The following is a 12,790-nucleotide window of genomic DNA, read 5'->3' as shown; positions in this document are numbered from 1 at the left end:
CTCTGCGGGCTGATTGGCGCTGAGAGGATGATTGACGGCCGGGCGGACCGGTCAGCTGGCGAGTCGAGCGGCGGGTCGGGAGCCGCGTGCCGCAGGCAGAGCGAGCGGGAACCGAGAGCGGGGCGGATGGAGCGCGGCGCGGTCCGGGAGCTGGCGGCGCGGCTGGGGCTCGGCGAGCCTCGCGTCGTCAGGTACCGCGGTGCGGGACTCGGGAGCAAGGAAGGGGTGGCGGGAGGAGCGTGCCCTGCTTGCACCGGGCCCGGCACGCGGGGGGGCACACGGACGAGGCTCCGCTGCCACCTCCGGGTCACCGCGGTGTTTTGCAGGAAAGCCGAGGAGTACCTGCGGCTGTCCCAGGTGAAGTGCGCGGGGCTGACGGCGCACGTGACCGCCACCGGCCTCGCCGTGATGTGCCTGGAGCTGGCGGCCCGCTGCGCCAAGCACCCCGCCGCCAAGGTCAGCGCCTCGCGCGGATCTCTTCCGTACCGCCGTCGGAATTCGTTTTAGAGCGGCGCGCGGTTTCTCTCCGTCTCCGTATGCGGTGCTGGCATTGAGCACCGCGCTCATTCTCGTGTTTTCTCTTTATCTTTAACAGAGCTCTTTTGTTAAACTGTCCGGTTTGAACAGGACCGCGTACCAGAGCTCCATGCAGGCCTTGGAGTGTTTGCTGGGGCTGAACGCCCGGCTGGGAATGCGCGATTTGGCGGTGCGGTTCTGCTGCACGGAGGCAGTGAAGGCGGCTTCGGAAATCCTGCAGAGGTGAGCAGCGCTCAGACCCCGTTTTGCACGCTGTGAGGAGCGGGCCGGGCAGGAGGGCCGGGCAGGAGAGCCGGGCAGCTCCACTGAGGGCCCACCAGGTGAGTTCTTAGCACTGACAGCACGTTATCTGGGCACCTAAAGCACATCGGAAAGACTCAGCCCGTGGATCGCAGTAAGTCTGCCCGAGTTGCAGTTCTTCGGCTCAGAGCAGTATAAAAAAGACAGGACTTTGTGTCTTTGCCCATAGCACCATAATGAGCTGCTGCTCATGGCACAGGACAGAAGAAACAGAGGTGGGGAACAAAGGCTGCGTGCTCTGTGGGTACTTAAGCAGCCTGGGGACAGGTGAACAAGAAAAAGTTCTTCACAATGCTGAACATCCACTTTGTCTTCCACCATACGTTGTACAGGTGAAGTTTTAAATATATATTAGAGGAATGAAAAATCTATAGTTCTACCCTCTGTAATAGGATGGATCTGTGTAAAGATACCTTAATATCATTTTGAGATGTAATTTTAAAGATAAAAGCGAGCGTAGATGGGTAGCACAAGTGATATACTGACGTGCCTTGATTGAGATCCCTACCTTAAAATACCTTTAAATCAAGAAGAGGAGGCGATCCCCATTCCCTTCTATTCCCTAATCTGTTTTGCTCCTGTAAGCCAGTAGCAGCTGTTTGTGCTTGACTAGGTTACAAAGGACTGAGATATCCAACATTTAACTGCTGAGTACCACGTGACAAATTAATTTCAGTGTTTCGTTTGAGGCAAATGCATTACACAGCTATCACTCTGTTATTCTTTAGGTATGAATCCAGCCTCCCTGAAGCACAGCAAATAGACCTTGATTTCTCAAAACCACTGTTTATAACAGCAGCACTATTCACTGCATGCAGGTGAGTACAGCGTAAAGGGGTCTCTTACAGGCTTAGGTACCCAGTAAGACATCCAACAGACATACTGCATACAATGTGAGCAGCCGATTGATTCAGCATGGCTTAAGGCTCCTTACTAGCACATTCTGCATTTCTACTCCTGGAACTGGAGACGTCCCTAGCTGCAGGAACCCTTTTACAAGGAAATCTCCAGCCTCCATTGCATTTGTTTTCAGGGGGGAACAAAAGTATTCCATCAGACGTACAGAAGAGGATCTTGAATTACTTGTCCTAGAAGAAATGAAATCTGTCTTTCCCGGTGTGTTATAGATGAAGCAGATAATTCCATTTGGACATTTTATCCCTGAAAGTAGCTGAAGGAGTCCACCAAACCAGGATAACCATAGTAATATTTTCAGATTTAACCAGGACTTTCTTCTCTTGTCAGTGTAGATTGGAGCTGGACATCAAAGCAAGAAGTTCTGCGTGTCTCTTAGTGAGATACTGCTCCAGGTGAAAGAATAGCTGCTGCTATGAGCACCTGTACCATCCTATCCTGAGGCTCTAACATTTGGGAGATAGCTTTATCTCAGCTTTAGACCAGTATCAGCTCAGGAGATAGGCATTAGGAGAGCCTGACACATAGAACACTTGGGAAGAATTTGCTTGCACGTATATGTTTTCCTTCTCATTATGCCCTTTAACAATCAACAATTCAGCTGTTGTGTCGTTTCATAGCTCTTGACAAATATTTTGACAGCAGTCCCATCCAGTTCTTCACAAGAGTGGTATTTTGCTTTGCTTCCTTTGAAGCCTATGAAGTACTTCTTCCTCACAGAATTTCCCCTCATGATTTGAGCTATCCATGGGCTTCACTTTCAGATCCATCTCGACTCTTCCTTCCCAAAGGCAGTGTTGGTAGAGTAATAAATGTCATCTCACCCGAGTGCTACTTGCTGGAGAGATAAATTCATTTTCTGTTACAGGTGTTTGAAGCTGAAAGTGGACAAAGCTAAGATGTTGGCTATATCTGGAGTGAAAAAAGCAATATTTGATCGTCTGTGTAATCAGATGGAGAAGATAAGCCAGCAACTCAGCAGTATGTTTCTGACCTTATCTTTGTAATACAGCTCACCCATCATCTAGCCTCACAGTGTCCCCATTCTCTTCTGCTGGTGATTTCAGTCTGGTCACTTCAACTATTTCCTTTCAGCCAAACCTGCCCACCATTCCAGCATTTCCCTCAGTCCTGTTCCCAGTCACAGTCCTTGCTTCTGGGAAAGTCACAACAGTTTAGAACATGGCAAGGCCAAAAATACCTATGCTCTTCTGTAATGCTCACTGTTCTTTACATTTTATGCTGCTCAAAGTTATTCCCTCTTTCTCCCATCTCACTAAAGCATCGTGGATTCATCCTTGCCTGCTTTCTTCATCCTGTTTAACATAGCAACATAATATGGAAATTCACATAAACGTTTTACTATCTCTATTGCTTTGACTGATGCTTCTGTGTTTTCCTTTCCTCCACTGCAGGATTAACACACAGCTAAGCCTTGATCTCCTAGTAGTAATTCAGTCACTACCTGATACCATGCCTCCACGTGCAGCAGGCAGACGTGAGAGTCTTTCTCACCTACTATTGAACTCCCAGCTCTTCCCACTCTTTAGCAGAAGACAAAAATTGAAGTATATGTTCCTTCCTGTCCTCGTATCTTTGCTCCTTCCTCTTTATCTTCTTTTTTCTTCCCCAGATTTTTATTTTCACTCTCCCACTGACAGTATCCCTCCTCCACCACATCTTCATATTTCACACCACAATGTTTTCTAGAGTACGCTGCCTGAATCCAAACCAAAAGCTGCTCTCCCTAGGCATGGAGCTGCCAATAGGGAAGTTATCCCACCAGAAAAGCAGCTTCAAGGCAGATGGGAGTTCCTTTATCAGGTTATGTATAAGTAGACAGCATGCTGTGGGTATGTGTAATTACAAAGCAGTTGTGGAAATAGTATAGAAGGAAGAATAATTAACGGAGAATGCTTCATGAATAATGAAGAATGGCAGCAATTTGTTTTTTTTTGGTATGAACATAACTGATCATTGTGGTTACACATGCAGCAGCAGCACTAGGTAAAACAATCAGCCAATCCTTGCAACCCGCTGCACATACAGCTTGGGTATCAGTCTTGAACAGAGAACCTTTTTGACCAGGAAACACCACTTGCCTGCTGAGCTGTTTTCCAGCCAGGTCAGTCAGTTAAGCCCATTCACTAATTGGCTGCACAAGCAGTTATGCTAACACAACAGGCAGCAACCTGGAAGGAAGAACACATCACAGAGGGAGGGCACTGTGGGAAGGCATCGCTGCCATGAAGAATTGGATGAAGAATAACACCATTGGGACCCCCACATCATTCAGAAGTAAAGCAACTTAACTTTTTTGTTTGTTTTTTTAGAAGATGATATTCCATTAGCTGCAGAGACATCTGAAACCTTGCAGACTGACCTGGAGCAGCGTGAGGAAGAAGGTAAGTTGTGTTTAGCTGTGAAATAAGATTACCAGGGCAGTTTGGGGTTGCGTTGCTGCTTAGTGGTATTTTAATTGTATAATAAGCAGTAAGAATTGGTTGACAGCAACTTATACCATTCTGCAATCTGCTATAATTAAAAGGACTAATTAAACACAGCAAAAGGACAATGTTTATTACACTGAGTAGTCTTAGTAGAGTTAAGAACAACTCTTACACTCAACCAGAAAAGGTAAAAGGTAACCATCATGGGAGGTGGGTAGAGGAGGAAACCACAGAGTTAAGATAATGCAGTAATGGTCTCTGTATGTGAATAGGCTGATCTCTGTACACTGGCTGGTTATTCCCAGCAACACTTTGCTGGTGATGGCCCATCATGGACTTTCCCTTTTTTTCTTAAACGTAGGTTCTGAAGATTATGATGAGATTCCATGTAAACAGCCAAAGACTGAAACAAAGCAAGACTATGAAGAATGGAAAAGGAGAATCCTGGAAAACGCTGCTAAGGCACAAGAGACAAATAGTGGTAGTGTTTCTATAGTGCCGCCTTGTAACATCACTACTGCTTGCTCATAATGTTAACAGTCCTTTTGCTCTTAACAATTCCTGTAGCATACAAGTGATGACTGGCTGGTATTCAGCTAATTTTATTTTTTGAGCTAGTTTTCAAGTGTTATTTTTAGTAAATGTCAATTGGGGTGATTTGTTGAAGCAGCATGTTTAATTATTTGCCAGGCTGGTACTTGAGCAGATGTAGCATTAGGTGCTAGGATAGCTTCATTTTTCTTGCTACAAGAAACAGGTGATGCTCCAATAGGATGTTAAATGTGAATAAATTATAAGTCACATGTCCTTGTGCCTCTAGCTGGCAGTAGTCAGTGAAAAAGAGTGGGAGGAGACTAACTGTGCCTTGTTAATTCCTCTGTTGTTTTTGCTGTTTAAAGACTGATTATTGTTTTTGAACTGTCAAATACTTATTCACTGAACTCACCATAGTTTTTATGCCTGTGTAGGACTGAAGCCTCTTGTGTATGTAAGGGGGCCCAGCTGTTCCAAGAAACAATAAAGATATCAGAGGGATAAGCTTTACATTAAGACATGCATTTTTATGCACGTGCTTGTTGTATGTAAAACTTAAAGTAAGGCAAAATAAGACAGGAGGACCCACCTGTGGAATGTATCCAGGGAACAAGGATTTCAAACCTAGTGGATGCTGGGACACATCTCCCTATCTCAGGAGCATAAGCTTCAACTGAAGAGTGCCCTGACCCATAGGTCTTAGAGGCAACCTCTGTCATCCTATACTTTCATCCCACCTATTCAGGCTACGACTTAAAGTAACTATTTTTCAAAGAAAAATCACAACTTTTAGCAGTCCAGGACTGGTGTTACTGTAATAAAGTCAAGCCAATTCTGCTGCCCATTTCTTGTTTTCTGTCTGAGTTGTGCAAACTGTCTGAGTTGTGCAAACTTAACTATTTCAGAACAACCCAGAAACTCCTTAGTTATTTGTATGAAGGAAGGTAACTCTCGCCTAAGCAGTTAGATTTGAAAGTGTTCCCATCTGAGCTTCTCAACAGCATTTTAATAGTCTGCCAAATACCTCACTGCTTAGCATGTTCCTTGCTTACCTAGGTGACACTGATGACACCAGGGGTACAGACAGCTGATTCCAGCCTTAGCTATTACCCTGGGGGGCCACTTGGTTGTTTGCTTCTTTTCCATACTCACTGTTCCAGTGTCTTGCAGGCCACGTGTAGGGTGTTCTTTTAGCTTTTTGTAGACCATGCAGGACATTATGAAATATCCCGTGAGGCTGCAGAGATGGTTTTCACTGTACTGCAGAATTATGTGGCTACAGAAGCTGAAGAAATTTGTTAAGAACAAAATAGTAAGCCAGATGCATCCCCTCTTTGTAGAAGATGGAGAGGAAATATAAGCAGAGAACGGCTCTATGTGTTACCCGCTTACAAAAATAGAGGAAGTAATACACAGTAAGTGGTAAATTGAAGCTTACTAGCAATTTATCTTTCACTTCATCTCACAGTGTAGTTGAAGCATAAATAAACAGAAATAAATCCCAGTCACCTTTAAATAGCAAAAGCCAATTTCATACCTGATGAGAGCCTTGAAACATAACAGTAACTTTATTGTGGAATGGACTCCAAACAAATGTGTGGCGTGCAGAGAAAAATCTTAGTTAATCAACCCCCAGTAGAAGCTGTAACAAAACATCTGCTATTAATACCTAACGTGGCAGAGGGAGGAGATCTTACATGCTCTAACACCTAATCAAAGATGCTTTCTCACGTTTGTTTTTTAAACCAAAGTGGAGGAATGGGCCTGTTCCTTTATAATGTAATTTATTAGTATTAGTTCAGAAATATACAGACCAAAGAATATAATCACATTTACCATGCAGAACCACTGTGGAAGGAAAATATGAACAAAAGTGGGCCTTCACAGAAGGTGATACATTGTAAAGATTACTTAACTGGATTTTAATCATTTTTCACTGTCTTGATAGTGACAAAACTGCACAAGCCTGGAATCCAGGAATTAGAAGAAGTGGGAAGCACTAGAGTGGAAAAAAGATAACTAGGCTAGGGTAAGGTATTCTTAAAATCCTCTTTATTAGCAACCAGCACTTTTGCTAATTTAAGGGATACGAAAATCTATAAAGTTAATGGGAGCTTGGCAGCAGCTAGATGTCTTCACTGAAAAGCTAGTTTTAGGACAACCAGAAAGTATCACTAATAAAGAGCCTGTTCAGCTTACAGTGAGCTCTGCAGAATCTAGAACAGGAATGAAAGAAACCATAGGTCTAATAAATAATGTTACGCTTTTAGTTGAGAAGTTGTAAGTGGCTTCAATTCTTTAGGCTTCATGAACAATTCGTATTGTGAAGAAAAAGTCTAATGTTTGAGAGCAAGTTGGGGAAAAAAGGGTTTCGACCTCCCAGCTGAGCCAAAGGCAGAGTCTGGCAATGCCCCATTTCTCTGGAACTGAACAGCATTAGAATGTGTTTTGCATAACAACTTTCCAGATAAAATGCATTAAAATCGTTGAAAAGTAGAAAACTTCACAAAATAAAAATTGTAATACTAAGGGCTGCAATCACACCCAATGAAAAGCATTTACACATTTAAAACGTGAAATGCAGTGTCTGGGAATCTTTCCTGGACATCATGAGAAATTTGCAGTGACCCAACAGCCACTGCCTAACATTCATTTGTGGCAGTTTCACCTATCTGTCTTCTCCCAAAAGTCAAAGTTTGATCTTTCTGCCTAAGTCACAGACCTGAGGGAAAGTATTGCGCTGTTCTTGTGGCAGTCCACTAAAACTGATTATGGACACAGCAGTTGTGAAGAAAGTCTTTACAGATCCCATGCTTGGTGTGAGAAGCCAGAAAACTGCTGGTCTTTTCTGGTAAAAAACAGACCATAAATGATCTTCAGAATAAAGCCTTCAGGAAGAGGTCAGCCCCACTAACTTCATATTTTTTCATCACTATGTACAACTAAAAGCTTGTAAGAACAAAACAAGGTATATTCTGTTTTCGTAAGTTACTTCAGTGCCTCTGCTTGGAGACATTTTGGGAACCTAAGCACTAACACAATATATGAGAAAGACAGATGCAAAACTTGACATTATATACGGGATAGAAATTATTGAAGATACTGAGTTCTTCTCCTATGGTTTCACATCCATCTTCAAGTGTGGTAGTTGCTTCATACAACCTCATGCAAGCTTGACAGACATACTCTGAAATCTCTTCAGTCTGTTAGCAGCAGCCACCACATAAAAATGTTTCTGTGAATAAAACAGAACAGTCCAAGTGTGAGTATAACTGAGGTAAAGGACTTTTTGTGACCAACATAGATTTTCCTTCAGCAAGAAAAGGTCCTCATGGACACTAAGTTGATCATGAGTCAGCAACATGCCCTTGCCATAAAAGTAGCTAATGGTGTCCCAGGTTGCATTAAACAAAGTACTGTGAGCAGCTCAAAGAAGGTGATCCTCAGCACTGATGAAGCCACAGCTGTAGTACTGTGTCCAATTCTGGGCTCCACAGTACAGGAGAGACCTAAAACTATAGGTGAGAGTCCAATAAATGGCCCATAAGATGAGTTAGGGACTGGCGTCCCTCCTATGAGGAGGAGCTGAGAGATCTGGGACTGTTCTGCCTGGAGAAGACAAAGCTCAGGTGAATCTTAGCACTATCTATAAATATTTGAAGGGAGAGTGCAAAAACGCCATAGCCAGGCTCTTTTCAGTGTTGACAGAAGAAGAGGCAATCAGCAAAAAGCTGAAACAGCAAGTTCTGTCTGAATATCAGGAAATCCCTTTCAACTGTAAGGGTGACTGAGCAATAAAACAGCTTGCACAGAGAGGATGTCTCCCTCCTTCAAGTTACTAAAAAGCCATATGGATGTGGTCCTAGGCAACGTGTTGCAGGTGGCCCTGCTTGAGCAAGGGGGGTGGACACGAGGCCCTTGCCAACATCAGCCATTTGTGATCTGAGTACAGGGTCAGAAAACAATCACCTCCTGAGCCTCAGGTAAATCAGCTGACTTAAAACAAGAGACAGTCTTTCTACGGTTCCCAAAGTCTTAGTTTCATATACTATGACAACTGGCACCCCTCCTTCACAGAAACACCAAATAAAGCCAAAGAAAAGCCTGAGGAAAGGCTGCTCAGCTTCCAGTGCTTGTCCTTGCACTGTAGGGAACATGGTTACCTATGGACACAGCATGGTTATCTATGTAATAGGCACTGGCTGCAGCAGCTTTGGCCTTGGTATAGAGGCCCCAGTGCAAAGCAAAAAGACTATCTGCCACTAGTTGAATTCTAAGAATCCTGAAGGTTAATACTGGAGTCTTGCCAGTAGGAGGTGGTGCAATGCTTTGTACTGAGAAACCAATGATCACTGCAGAACAGAAAGCTGGCACTATGAACTGCACTAGTATGAGTTGTAGTGTTATGTCTTAGATGATGTGCTTAATGGTTCTGAGGAGTTCTCTGGATGTCTTTTAAGCCTGTTTTTCTCCCCCTTCTCCCAGACTTCTACTCTCTGCAGTGGAAAACAAAATTGCCTTACATTGTATCCCAACCCAATGGTGACAAAAGAACAATGCAACTGTTGTCAATGCAAAAATGTCTCCATTATGAGAAGAAAAAAAAGTTAGAGTAAGCTAAATAACATCTGAAGCTTCTGAACTTCTAAAGGAAAAAAGTAAAACTTTAAATAACAAACTGAAGAATCCCTAAACTCATGTTTACAAGAATTTAGTAAAAATGAGCCAACATTCAAAAAAGCAGGCCCTGCGTGTGTTGAGCTGATTTTCCCTCTGGAGGTAGATTTTCCAGGCGAATTACCTTCCATTTTCTCTGAGCTATGTAACTTTGCAGCAACAACTGGGACTTCAGGCGAAGCTTGAACTTCTTGGCTTTGGCGGGCAGGTTGTTTAACCACTCATGCTTCAGACACTGTGTTGCACTCATCCGGCAGCTGCAGGAAAAAAAAAATGTACCACATAAGCACAGCCACCCCTCTTGCCATTTTCTCTGAACCTTGCACTCCTCAATCTACAGATTACATAAATGTTTGCCTTAAATAAACTAAGGCAAGTGAGTGGAAGGGCTTCTTGAGATGCTATTCATCCCAGCGCATAGAGTCCTAACAACATCCCGCACTCTACAGTGTAAGGAATGAGTGGTGTGAAAGGTTGCTGATGGGGTGTGCAGTGGGTTGACTGCCCTGTGCTGAAATGTTCTATTTCCCCTTTTTTGGATTTTGTTTTGAAGCAGCAGCTGTACAGGTTGGTTCATGTAAAATTTTGTTATGCAAATCAATCACTGCATGAAGAAAAACAGTCATGGTGCCATCTATCTGCTCTGAGAGTGCGGGCTTATTCTGTGCCTCGTATTTAAAAAGCACAAATGTCCATTCATCCTAAACTTAGATACGGCTAAGCATACATTATTCTCAGACATTCAACAATAGCCCCAAGTGTGAAAACCTATCCAAAAGCCTTGAGAAACAGGAAATCTTCTGAGGGAGGTGGGGAGACGAGATTGAAGAAAAATGTTCAATTTGCATTGTTCAAAAGCAAACCCTATGACTTATGGCTCAAAATGCAATTAAGTACTATAACCGATTTGTCTGATTTAGGTAATGATCTGGAAGATGTTAATATTCTAAGCACTCCTTGAAATTCCCCTTGAACACAATCTGCTTTATTGTGTGCATTATTTCCTGTTTTGATTAGTTTTGTACTGTCACCCAGCAAGAGAAAACTACTTTCTACCCACCCTACCTGAATCCCATAGCTATTTTCTGACATCAATGGCACTCTCGTTCTTCTGTCATTTCATACATACAATCACTCTTTATTTTACTTGATCCCAAAATGAGAAACCACATACAGAATTAAGCTCTAAATGCTTCTTAATATCTACCAAATGCATTTAGACCACTTTAGAAGAAAACTATGCACATTTTCACAGCCACAGCTTCTATTTATCCTCTGTGTATTTAAGAAACTTTTTTTTCCCCCCACAATTTATGACATGGCATGTAAGAATTCAAAGTAACAAAAGAAACAGCTTTTATGCAGAGAAAGAACATTAAAGACAGATTTCTACATAGCAAATTCTTCCACATTTCCTCTCTTCTGCCTCTAGGGAACTGTCCAGTAAGCACAGAACAGCAAAAGAAAATGTCACATAAGTTCTCATCGTTTACTGTAATTAAAAAAAAACAGTGAGCTAAAAGGAAAATAAATGTTATTAGGTGCTACACTGTCCTCATGATCAGAGAAGGAGGTACCTTTTCTCTTTCACAAGTAGTCTGGAAATGAAGTCTTTTGCTTCCTCTGATAGCTGTTCAAAAGCTTCTGCATCAAAATCCCAGTTGCAATTGACTACATAATTCATCGTCTCTGCATCAGTTTCTCCCAGGAACGGGGACAGGCCACTAAGCCTTAGAAATGAGAAGAGTGAAGTGGGAGATAAATAATTATATGCAAGCTGAATTTCTTCTCCCTTGAATCTTCTGTTTTATAGTTTTGGGTAATTTTTCAAGAGGAAGGGTTCTCAGACATGGGGGTCCTACTTCTCAGTTCCTGCCAAGAACCATATTGTTAATGTTAATGCTCAGCAGCTCACTCAGCTAAGTCAGAGCACACCGTTAATGGATCTCTAATGAAATAAATCCAGCAGGAAGCTCAGTACATATTTCGGTGCTTTCCCAACTAGGAAAGCTAGGAGTGCTCAAGAGCTTTACTAAATCAAAGCCTATAACCAAGTTTGGCTTGCATTAAACTGGTTTCTGAACAACAGCATATTGTTTTCAATTAGCCTCTAGCCTCAGATTTATTGTTCAACAATTCATTATTTCATTCAGTTACTTCTTGGCTGAAAAGTTTAAACCGTCTATTCCGTTCACAGAAAGCATCTGTGAAAAATTCTGAGATGCCAAGTCAGCTCATCAGAGCCTTCCACAGCCATCCTGCCATCAACAGAAAACAGTTTTACTCCCATCTGTGACATGACCTGTGGCCTAGCACTTAACATTAATTCCTCTGGGCAGATGCAGACCAAGTCCAAGCTAATAAAATTATCAGACTGCAAATCTGAAAATTAATCTAAATCTTCAAGAATCCAATCAAAATGGAAATTCTGGCATGCTTTGGGCCACTTTTCTGAGAAATCACAACATGATTCACTTGAACTTGCTAAATAAGGTGGGACAAAGGAGAAGAACATTCACATATTTATCAAAAGGGCTATTTGTTGTTCAGAGACTAAACACCAACAGTGAGGTACCTTCACACCTGTAGCTCAGAGTTTTTTGTTTAACAGCACAGATTAGGAGGAATCCCATTCTGATGGGCTCAGCGCCTGCCACACTCCTGTTCCACAGACACCCTCCACTGGTCTGTTCTCATAGAGCCTTTGGTGCCATTGTCACGACCTCTCATACTTACAACATGTACGTGATGACGCCTACGCTCCACATGTCTGTTGGGTAGGAAACAAAGTCATAGTTCACCACCTCGGGAGCTAAGAACTCTGGAGTTCCAAAATTAACCTTCAGTTTCTCACGAGGTTTGTACCTTTAACAGAAAGGAACAGACATCAGTGCTGAGAGCAGGCCGGGGAAACATATCTGTAGAAATCAAAGCGTGGTACAAAAAAAATAATGGAGCAAGCATAGCAGAGTTGCCAAGACAACCAGGACAGCATTAAGGTCTTTTATAAGACCTTAATTAAAAGTCTTTTTTGAGATCTTGAAGACAAATAAGCGAATTCTGCTGTGACTGCAGGTGTAAGACCATCAGTTACCCACTTGCCTGAGTAAAACCAGAAAAAAAGACCGAGGGCAATAATATTTGCATAGACCTCTGTCACAGAATGAGAGAAGCTATGCCCTCTGCCAGGTTCCACTATCCCAGCAGATGTTGTCCAAAATAAATCAAACAAACCTGTTTCCATTAAAACAGGTGTGGAGAGCATTTGCTTCACAGGACATGTTCAGCTACATCTTAGGTTAAAGGTCTGTGCAGCAGATACGAGCAAAACATAACTGCAAAGGTGGGACTCTCTGAAGAAGATTATTTGGGCTTGG

General features: G+C 42.8%; 2 protein-coding genes across 8 annotated transcripts in view; one reads left to right on the top strand and one right to left on the bottom strand.

Annotated features, from left to right (window-relative positions):
* The first annotated feature begins 57 nt into the window (after window positions 1-57).
* ORC6 (origin recognition complex subunit 6) lies at window positions 58-5,252 on the top strand. Of its 2 annotated transcripts, NM_001277719.2 has the most exons (8): window positions 58-191; window positions 327-456; window positions 596-759; window positions 1,566-1,655; window positions 2,621-2,733; window positions 4,086-4,157; window positions 4,564-4,683; window positions 5,171-5,246. In NM_001277719.2, the coding sequence occupies exons 1-8, from the start codon at window positions 127-129 to the stop codon at window positions 5,221-5,223; spliced, it is 807 nt and encodes a 268-aa protein (NP_001264648.1). In that variant the 5' UTR covers window positions 58-126; the 3' UTR covers window positions 5,224-5,246.
* A 1,251-nt stretch (window positions 5,253-6,503) lies between these two features.
* MYLK3 (myosin light chain kinase 3) overlaps window positions 6,504-12,790 on the bottom strand; it is a 31,088-nt gene continuing 24,801 nt past the window's right edge. For 5 of the 6 annotated variants that reach the window (XM_040645949.2, XM_040645952.2, XM_414113.8 and 2 more), the window contains 4 exons: window positions 12,150-12,278; window positions 10,991-11,143; window positions 9,538-9,670; window positions 6,504-7,971 (listed from right to left, as the gene is read on the bottom strand). In XM_040645949.2, the coding sequence (XP_040501883.1) occupies window positions 7,900-7,971; window positions 9,538-9,670; window positions 10,991-11,143; window positions 12,150-12,278 (487 nt within the window). In that variant the 3' untranslated portion in view covers window positions 6,504-7,899. The remainder of the gene's footprint in view (window positions 7,972-9,537; window positions 9,671-10,990; window positions 11,144-12,149; window positions 12,279-12,790) is intronic. The other variant, XM_040645947.2, reaches the window with a different exon arrangement.

Source organism: Gallus gallus, chromosome 11 (genome assembly GCF_016699485.2).
Source record: "Gallus gallus isolate bGalGal1 chromosome 11, bGalGal1.mat.broiler.GRCg7b, whole genome shotgun sequence".
Lineage (NCBI taxonomy): Eukaryota > Metazoa > Chordata > Aves > Galliformes > Phasianidae > Gallus > Gallus gallus.
Note: the sequence above shows the minus strand (reverse complement) of the source record. Positions and strands in the feature narration are given on the sequence as shown.